This window comes from Formica exsecta, unplaced genomic scaffold (assembly GCF_003651465.1).
Source record: "Formica exsecta isolate Colony F162 unplaced genomic scaffold, ASM365146v1 scaffold15, whole genome shotgun sequence".
NCBI lineage: Eukaryota > Metazoa > Arthropoda > Insecta > Hymenoptera > Formicidae > Formica > Formica exsecta.
The window spans coordinates 1878033-1889101 of record NW_021848825.1 but is presented as its reverse complement, the minus strand read 5'-3'; the positions used below and the strand labels follow the sequence as shown (position 1 = coordinate 1889101).

At 33.6% G+C, this 11069-nt stretch overlaps 2 protein-coding genes across 3 annotated transcripts in view; one reads left to right on the top strand and one right to left on the bottom strand.

The window, feature by feature from the left end:
• The window catches only part of LOC115232816 (heat shock 70 kDa protein cognate 4-like), a 74161-nt gene that overhangs the window by 44527 nt on the left and 18565 nt on the right, over positions 1–11069 (top strand). The gene's annotated exons all lie outside the window — the stretch shown is intronic.
• On the bottom strand, positions 4651–7603 carry LOC115232818. Of its 2 annotated transcripts, none has more exons than XM_029802928.1 (5): positions 7584–7603; positions 6741–7208; positions 5688–5995; positions 5329–5485; positions 4651–4878 (listed from the first exon to the last, which is right to left on the bottom strand). In XM_029802928.1, the coding sequence occupies exons 2-5, from the start codon at positions 7189–7191 to the stop codon at positions 4757–4759; spliced, it is 1038 nt and encodes a 345-aa protein (XP_029658788.1). In that variant the 5' UTR covers positions 7192–7208; positions 7584–7603; the 3' UTR covers positions 4651–4756. The 2 variants fall into 2 exon arrangements, with proteins under 2 accessions (XP_029658788.1, XP_029658787.1); XM_029802927.1 differs by having other exon boundaries at positions 7476–7601.

Here is an 11069-nt window from a genome sequence, read left to right as displayed (position 1 = left end):
AGAGAGAGAGAGAGAGAGAGAGAGAGAGAGAGAGAGAGAGAGAGAGAGAGAATCGCGCAGCGATAACAGTAGGAAATAAAATAGGTGTGTTTCTCTGAGAGAACTGCAAGAAATATCTAGCGACGAACTTAATCTTAGCTTGTACGTGTCAACCGCCACACGATAAGACACGAAAGTTTGCAATAGTTGACCGTATGATTGTTTGGACTGGTACATGCGCATGCACGAGATGCAGCTGCATGCGGTATGCATGTAACGCTGCGCATACCATGAGATATGTGCAAACTGACACACATTTTTCCAACAACGCTATGTTGCACTACCATGTGCATTCGAGCCTCGTTGAAACGAGCAGACAGAATACTATGCGTATTTCGAAAGAAAAAGTTCACGTTCCATAGATATTTTTTGCAGAGTAAATACATATATGTTGAAAGAATATACGTATAATATGTCCACTATAATTATGATAATTTAAAGATATACTAAAGATATAAAAAGTATTTTATATGTATTTTTTATATGTATTTATTTTTATTGCAACTTTTATATCGAAAAGTTCGATTATATTAAACCAACGCTAATTTTTGTTTTAATTTGAATGTAAAAAGAACATAATATATTTTCAGCAAAAAGTATCTTTTAATTTAGCAACGTTACTATGCAATTGTAACGCAATACGTGTCTTGTTAGAAGGAGCGATACACAGGAGGCAAGGTTGGAAAAAGAGGTTGAAGTTGTTACAGAACGATTGTGTACATGCTCACAATCGCCGTGATGATAACAGCGCTCTCATGGCGCGATACGCAGGTCATTATCATTAAGAACACCGGTGAAGAGAAAACGTTTTCTTGCCGTGCGAGCAATGCTGTTTGCAATTACGACCGTGTGCGTTTTCGTCGGGTCGAAAACGATTCACGCTTACGTAATCGTCGACGAAAAGAAGTCGGGGCCGTGCATTACGCGAATTATCACGTGTTGGATCCAGGGACAGACGTTGATTATACTGTCGCTGAGGAATGTACGATCCACAGAATACACTCAAGATAAGATCTTTGACAGATATTACAACATTATATAAGCTAATTATTAGTTGAAATTTTCGTTTTCATTGCCAACGTTGTAATTCCTTCACAAATTACGAAAGAATTCGAAGATAATTATATAAAAACATACAAAAAATGTATTAAGATGTAACAATCTTTGAAAGCCTGTCGATTCGTTTTCTTGCGTGCGCATGCGTAAGGTGATAATTTCGTAAGTGTGATGAAAAATGAATAATATCGCTTCGAACGGTGAGAAGACCGTTACGTAACAAAACACGTGCGACCGTAGTAAAGCTGATTCATACTTTATAGGTACGCATTTTCTGAATGACCTACAGAAATCTATGTAGTGTGTCTAAGAATATCCCGACGTATATCTTGTATTTTACGATGTATAGTGCGCAATTACGAGTTTACTTTCTTCTTTTAGATAACGTGTGAATGATGTCATCAATCACAATTAATTAATTGTTATTTTAAATTAATTTCTCTTAAACGCTAATATGGCACTAATTCGATGATCTATATAATTACGTAATTTAAGTAGTTAATACGATATATATTTAGTATCGTTTTTGTAAAAAGCAAGTAAAACAATATTTGTTATTGCCGAATAATGATATAACGAAAGAATTTTTTGTTATTAAACTTAATGGTTATTATATATGAAAAATTATAATAAAAAACACAACAAATATTTATTTTTTTTAAGTGCCAATAAAAAAATTGAGAATAATTATTAACTTCAAGAAAGAAAGAGACGATTATAAATGTTGTCAATTGAAAATATAATTACATTGTTCTATATTTATTCCAAGGTTTTAATTATTTTATTTAATTTTATAGCATGAATTATAAATATGATTTCAAACGTTGCATTGTTGTTGGAGTTTCCGAGTATTGTAACCAGTAGCAATTACATAGCATGTACGAAATACATAATTTTCAATGATCTCGTTTTATTGATAACGTGTTCCATGTAATTTTTCTTGACAGAATACTTTATACGTTCTCATATTTTCAGAAATGAATGGATAAATGAATACCAATTCCGAGACAAGTGAAATGAATGTCTTTATATCTTTATATTGCCCCAAGTCATTCTGTTCATAAAGAATACTCTTGTAATAGCTATTGCAGCGATGATTCATAACTCGCACAATATCACACGATCGACATTGATATTTCCGGTATGAGTAAGACGAGTCACTCCTCTACCCCCGCCTCTTTCTTTCATTTTACGAGAAGAGATCAATCAAAATGTTAATACTTTTATCAATGATTAAATGTCATTTACGATACGGCTTGATTGTTACTTGATTCTCACGATTAAATTTATGCATATAATTGCATATTTCAAAATAATTTGTATTTTGGAGCCCTGAATGTTACATTTATAATTAGTATATTCTCTCTATAGTAAATACACAGCATGTTATTATTTACATAAACATGCCATTAACTACCAGTATGTAATTAACAAGATTTGAATATTACCATCATTTATGTTTGAGACATGCTAAAATCGTGTACATATCATTGAAATAATCTAACATCAATAGACATACACATATACATACACATATATATAAATAAACTATTCAATAAGCTATTTTTTTAATTAATAGTGCAGATTAATTTTCTATATGTCATATGTATAAAATATATTTGTATAGCGCATCATGTTTTGCTACTCTGAACAAAAAAATATCTCAATTTAGTTCTTTACGTGATAATGGTTTTATATAATGATCATCATTGCAATCGTTATGCAAAATAAATTATTCTATGAATCATGATTCAAAGTAAAACATATCCAGCGATTATATAATAAAAAGCTTGACTATCTTTTCGTACGTTTTTCTACAATCAAGGTTGAATGTATATCGTACAGATTTCTGTTCACTACGTAGCGATAGATATCGAGTAATCTTACGCGATAGACCGTTGAAGACAACGCAAGATCAAGCTTGTAAAGTTATATAATAATTCGCATGATTATAACAACTTTAGCCATAAGCTCTTCGAATGGATTACAAGAGTTTGTAAAAATGAGGTAGTAAGAAAAAAGCAACTAACAATAAGCAACTTTTAACTATGTAAGAGTTGTCTTCATCATTCTTTTATGTCCGCATTGAAAATTCCAATTTTGTAAATTATCACATGTTGTATCTGACATACATAAACGGTTATAGTCGGTGTCAAATCCGATACATTTCCATCTGGTCTCATTGGATTTGCCGCGCGTTGACGCGTCTCTCCCGCTACGCTCTAGTGCTTATTATACCGTTCTTTCAGGTGGAACTATTTTACGGTCTTCAGGATACGGTATCGGTAGTCGGTCGGCGGAACAAATGCAATCAAGATGAAGCAACCATTCGGAGACGTGACTTCGGTGCGTTTCGACGGCGGCGTCGACATTACATCGACTACGTGTCGAATGATGGCGACATCGATGCCGCCGTCGACGCCACCGCAGGAAAATAAATTCGCGCGACGGACGTCGTCGTCTTCCTCATCAATTCCATTCCGCGCGCGAGCGCGATACTCGCAGTACCAATCAAGCAAACGCACGTCGTTCATCCGTCGAGCGGAGTATCCGCGTTTATTGCCAGGACACAACTCGGCCACGTCGACGGAAAACCAATTTGCAAATAGGTCCGTTAGGATGTGCGTAGGGTTAACCGGCGTCGGATCGGATTCGCGTTTGTCGTGACACGCTGATCGTACGGTATCCGAATGAGAATCCACCCGTCGTTTACGTTGAAATACTAATTAGCCGTTCGTACTTCGCACCCTTCTCGCGTTTACGACTGCGATGACGCATGGGTTACCGATTGATCGCGATTCTTTAATGAAATATCGGAGCATATGCGAATGAGCAATATCACCGAGCCTCAGAAACAAAGATTGGAATCGTTATAACTCTGATATGTTCAATTTATTGTATTATCCAAAATTATTATATATATATATAATTATATACCTCGACCTATCCATTTGTCCGGAAAACGCACGTCTAAAATTTCTCGTATTCGACGGGAATAATGTGCGGGAACTCCATCGTGGTAATAAGATATCTTATTTCGATACATGAGATAAATAACCCAATAAACACACGACGGTATATTATACGTTTAAATTAAGTATTTACGGGGTATCTAAATATAATAGATTCAACGTATATCAATTCCGTATAATTTTAGTTGTGATGTCCGGTTGATATACGTTGTCATAAACTACATTTATTCGTATTTTTAATGCTATTCTCCAACCAATTAAAATCGTATTTGATAAACGGATAAATTATGTTTTACGAATGCATAATTTTTTTACGAATAACGAGTATATATATATATAAACGTATTGCAATTACTGTTTAAAATATGTTGTCTTTATTATCCTTTCAAGCAATTTTTGTTTTTAAATGAATATATTATATACGATTATATAGCTACAACACAATAATAATAAATAATAAGATTTTAGTGCAAAGAAGATAATATATATCACTTGAATATAAAATAAAATAGTAACAAATAAATTTTAATCGTAATTTTTCTTTTATTTTTTTAGTATATGCGTTACATGATTAATAAAAAGATTAGTATTTATAATAATAAAACAGAATATATTTATTTATTATATAATAGAGTTATTTCAAGTTATTGTTAGTAATCATAATAATAAGAAAATTAGTTTCCTGCTCTTCAGTTTTTCCTTGCGTTTGCATTGTGCATGTGACGGCTTTTGGCCATACTTAGCCACGATTGTATGGCATCTTTAATGCACTGATCACAATTGTTTTTCTTAAATTGCATTTGAGCAGCATCTGTAAAAAATAAAAATATGTATATACTAAAAATATGTATTTTAAAAAGTAATAAACAAAGATTACATTAAACAACAAATTTTGATCAACTTTGTATTTCTCAACAAATAATGGGTGTTTCTTGTAGGGCTTTTCTTACACTAAACAAAAATATGCTTTTCAAAAAATTCCATAATCCTTCAATTTTCATGAACTCCGCTTTGAATTTTTTTATGTAATAACACAAATTCGTAATATATGTAATAATTATAAGAAATCTAAATATTTTTTTATAATATATAAAAATAAATGTCAAATGTCAAAAAACTAGTATTGCAATTTTGTAAAAAGTTATTGTGACAGAAGAAAGAAAGAATATAGTAATTGATTTATAAAAGATAAATAGTTTGTAACAGTGTTATTATATGAGCTTGTTTCGATGTCCAATTGAAAAGATTGTATTATATATACCTGTGATAACTTCACGTAATTTTGTGGTTTCGAAACTTCTTTTCTTCTGCCCTTTCCAGTTGTAGGTCATCGCTAATTCGTTTGTGATTACGAATTTTAGCATATTCATTACGCTGGCTCTTTGGTGAGCTCCGCCAATTGTGGAAAGACGTCCTTTCTATGAAAAATCATGATTGCCACATTAGTCAAGTTTAAATGTTTTCAAATTACAGAAGTAGACGTGATTATCAACACGGTAGTGTCTCGCGCCAAGTCACATAAAGCAAAGATCGCGTGTAGCAACGGCGAGACGCATCGTGTATCTATACGCGACTCGGCCAATTGAGAGTATCTGAGATTATCATAATTTTAAACCGTACCAGATAGGTGTAAGCAGGGGCGGGTATTTCATGACCCCCAGCATCTACTGCTTTTATAGATAGCAGTTCTTCCAATTTTTTGAAATCATCATCGCTTTTCAGCGGTAACTCCGGAAATCCGTCCGGTTTCGATGTTGGATTTAAAAATGGCCACATAGTTTGTAATAATCGACTTATCTTTTCCATTCCCTCTACCACACATTCTTGAAATTGTTGTTGAGACATTGCCCTTGCACCTACTTCCAGTCTTGACGATGTATGTCCGTTAAATTCAACGTCAATGTTTTGTGTATTCTTTGATGACGAACCTATAAAATAATATCAGATCGTAATTTAGAATAAATATTTTATCTGTAATGAAATATATATTTTATATATACCTAACTCTATCTACATAATCGAAACTGATATCCTTTACTATTGGTTTTATTGTTTCTACAGAAAAATAAAAAAGAAAGATAAAGACTTAATTATTATGGTTTCTATTATACAATATCAATTTCTACATTTATTAAAATAATGATATTCTGATACGTTTTTTACAAAAAAATATTGATACGGAAAGTTTTATTACACATTGAAAGTTATCTACACACATATTTTGAATTCAATTGCATATTAAGTCATTATCAAACATAATTCTATTGCAAAAAATTGTATAAGGGCGGGAGCACAGACTTTTGCATAAGTGCATAATCATAAACATAAGGAAATTGATTGCTTCATAAGCATACGCATAAGAAAATGGACCAATCAATTTTCTTATGTTTATGGTTATGTGCCTGTGCAAAAGTCTGTGCTCCCGCCCTTATACAACAGATATAACAATTGATAAATCAAGATTCATAAAACCAACAGTATATAAAATAATGTTTCTTTCTAAAAATGCATAAATGCTCTACATTTGAGATTTAGGAAATAGAATATGCAAGTATATTTTTTTAAATTAATCGATATAATAATTAAACATTTTAATATATAATGTAAATCTTAAAGAATAAAATGATTAATATTTTTCTATGACTAGAAAAATATTTATTTACATATACTAACTTTCAGAATGTGGAATAATTCCACTATTATATCTGGCATCAACATTTGAAGGTTGATTTTGATTTCTTTCGGTTGATTTATTTCTGTTTGTACGTAAAGTAGATGTAGACGCATTTTTATTTTTCAAGTTTCCATTAACATTCTTTTTGCTAGAGCTCGAATTGCGTTCCCGAGAATCGTCAAAATTCAGGTTTCTTTTCTTACTAATCTCATTCTCTGAGCTGCTTGAATAGGAACATTCAGACTCTTCGCGATTAATGCTTTCTCGCATATTCTTTTGACTTCTGCGTTCAGTTTTGATAATCATTCTTTTGGAGGAATTGGACGAATCAGATGCGTTTTCTTCTCGATTATCAAATAGCTCAACAATTTTTTTCTGTGACATCTCTATGGAATCCAGTCCATCATCTTCTGTTGAACCGTGTTCCAAAATTATATCCATATACTTCATAATACCGCCATAGTCATCTGAGTGGATTATTTGAACATTATGAAAATATGTAGGTTCAAGCACATAATTAATGTAGAATGAATGAATGGCACTTAGTCTTTATGAGAATCCAGTATAATTAAGGTTGTATTGGTGCAAAATAAAAATGCACAGAAATTGTTGAAATATTTGCAATCAGTTTTTATACAATATAATTGTATAAAAATTATATATATGTAAGTATATATAAAATTTGTATTTATATGTGCATTAATGGATTATTGAATTTAATAAATAATAGTTACGATGAGGGAGTACACAAATCTGTGCAGCATGGCACAGTTGTTAATAATAAATAAAGAAAGAACCCTCGATTAAAGAGGTAATTGTAAATTATCAACTTGGTAAGTTACAGAAGATTTAATTTCAACGTTCCGTGCTCCTTGCGTTCTCTCTCGCTCGCACGTAGCATAGCGTACTCTTTCGCTACTTATAAAGAGCTAACTACTTATAAAAGGAAGTTCGTGTAATCATTCCATCTTGCTTACTTTACGAGATATTTGCGTGCGTTGATTAAAATGACTCACCCTGTATATTTTATATCAGTTTTTATTTAGTCTTAAACTGTAATTTTCTACTTAAAAGAAGATATATACATTTATTAGACAATACACATATTAAATTTTCATATTTACAGAAATTATTCACATAGAAATAAAGTTTAAATCTCTTTAGTACGCAAATGCATGCGTCAAGTAAAGCTAGATTGCAACTATAGGCACTCACGCACCAATAAGTGCGCCATTACCATTTATGGTAATCGGGGAAAGACGAAGTAACGGCGGCGTCCTTCGCCAGTTTACAAACAATAACATCCTGGTCTATTAGGTGATCACCCTGGAGGATAATTGCTAATTGCTCGACTCAACCGTGATACTAGGTAAGGAGACACCTATGTTTATATAGCTACCGAGGAAGATTATTCTGTAATTTACTCTATAATTTTTTTAAGCTTTTTGATATCGCAACACACGTTTGATTGGATCAACATCTCGAAAATTTACTTATTATTATTTTGCACAACTTGTGTGAATGTCGGAAGTAATGTTTCTTATCGCAACTTTGCAACTGGCGATAAGACGTTCGTGCGTTGGAGCGGTATCTGCAATGCGCGTGCGATAAATTAGACACGTCGGAATACTAATGAGTTTGCGAAAGACCCGCATCTGTCAGAAAGAAATCGACTCGTTTTATCCCGCGGCTCTCATGCCTTCGCGGATTACTCGCTGGTTTATCCGTAGACGATTTCTTTCGCCATCTTCTGTCTTCCTTTTCTCTCTATCTCTCTGTCGTTAACTGACGTCCTCTGATTGTACATATGACCCGACACACTTCTTAGAAATTGATTGCACAACATGCACAACGCCATGACCGCGGTGCGCATTTACATAACTGCAGTTTCATTCATATACCTCTTGATTCAGGCACACACGAACATATACGGCGGCCTGTGCCCCTTTAAATGGTAATCGCAGCAGCTACGCGCAGAATCCTCTCAAGATGAAATCACGCTGTTCGTACCGAGGAACGAACGAGCGAAAGAGTTCAATTTTATGCACGTATTAACCGAACTTTTTTCGTTCGATTATTGATTTGTTCGGATAGTATAGGTCTATTTTTTCGTCTGTCTCGGATAGTTTTTATTTCTTTCAAGTGACTTTGCCTGCTACTTCTGACTCTTTTATTTGCGCAAAATCATTCGTCTCTCTTGTATTGCATGGATTTCCACACTGACGCGGAAATGCGGTTTCCTCTTCTGGTCAAAGCGATATCGCAGATATGTGTTGACATCTGCATCCGCTTTACATGCCGCATTTAAATACGTTATATGATGTAAACATTAACCAAAATTAAATTTGGATCGAATAAAGTCTTTCTTTTCTCTCTTTATATGATGTATAAAATATTACTAAATTAAAAAATTATTTGATGAAAAAGCTTATGTAATAATTAATGTATTTCTAAAAATTGAGTGTGTATATATATGAGATTATATTTCTGTAAATTTTGTGAGATGTTCAATATAGGAGACAAATCTATTCTATTGGATACTATTTTTTTTTTCTAATATTGTGTTACGAGCATATATTGAATTGCAAATCAATATTTTTGTTCGTATCTCGCAATATTATGTATAAAAAAAATGGCAGATTGATTTGTACGAATCAGTGTAAACGCTTTTAAGCAACGACGAACGTTCGCTGAAACTGTTCCGGTTTTCTCCTAGTATCACGGAGGATGACATAACTGTTGCGAATCAATTACGCTGGAAGCTTGGTGAATCGCTCCTGGCGTAATATGGTTCAAATCGACTGTGGACATTTGCCGTTCTGACGTGGAGGCGCCAAAAGCCGATCGCATGATGCGTACATACACAAACGAACAGGCATAAACACACGTGCGCATGTTGCACATATACGCGCACATGTGCGATATGCATGCGTATGATATCCTTGAGCTAACCTCGGGCTCGGGTATAGTCGCCAAATATTTACCAGCATATTTCGGAGATCGTTAATATTGGTTTTTGCATGCTCTCGTATTGATCTCGCATGAATTATGTAACCTAAAAGTCATATCACTTGGAATTAGCTTCGAAAAGAAATTATTATAACGATCGACCAGATCGAATGTTAGACGGATGAAATCTATCAACGCGCGGAGAGTTTGTTATTTACCGTCTCATGTTTAAATACGCTTAATTTATGATCGTAAAAATTAACGATGACATATTTTTAATTGCCGACATGGTAATAGTGACGTAAAAAAATCTAAAATATATCTACGCGATATTTTTGAGAATATTTTCATAGATAAAAGAAGCACACCATGTGTGTAATGGAATGGTAAAAGCTCGCAGTACGCGATTGAAATCAAGCGAAGAAAAAGAGAGATATTTAACGCAGTTGCAGATCTGAATATTTAAGTGAAGTTAATTAAACACGTTGAAATTGCTTCATTAAACAGGAGTAATCTACGATATAATAATCCCCTTCTCTTAAGGAGTAGGAGAGCGCAAAACTTTCTGTCACTGCCAAGTCGCTCGTCGGGATTCATCTTGAGAATATCTCCGCGCGAAAGTCGGTCCTCTCAGAATTTAATAACGTTCCCTCGGAAAGTTCTTTAATCGCGCACGCGCGACATTGAAACGGCGCGATTAGCAATTATGAAGAGATTTTTCTCTCTGTCACTTCTCTCAGCTTTCATGTACCCATTTTTAGCTTCATCCTTGAATAAATTCATTTCAATGCGTGAAACCTTTGTTTTTTTCACGCTCTTCTGTGCTACTGTTATTCGCAATGATACTGTATAATGAAGATTTGTTTCATAGATATATAAAGATCTATTTTCTATATTATATGTTGGATAGTGATCGCGCGAAAGAGAGAAAGAGAGATAAAACTAGTAGTATCTTTTTATCCTATAAAAATGATCAGCAATTTTTCTCCTTTTCCTTGAGACAAAAAAAAATATATATATGTATATATAATGTTAAGTTTATCTTTATATGTCTATAATTAATTTTTTTTCTTTACATGTTTTTTAATGATTCGATATTTATAATTTAGTGCAACAAGATGCGAAAACATAACTTTTGCGCGAGAAAGAAAAAATCATGAATCCGTGTTCGCACCTGCAAAGAGCGTTATTCTCGTCGGGAGTAAAAGTGTACATGCACCGTCCGACCACTGAGTTAAGCCACGGAGTGTTTTTAATTAGGAGCACTATGCTAATTGCCCGGAGGACATTAACAGGACCACGCAGTCGGTTAACGCGCTACTACGCGCTCGTATCGATCCCGCTTACAGTCTTGTAACTACTGTCGCAAAATGAGGAAG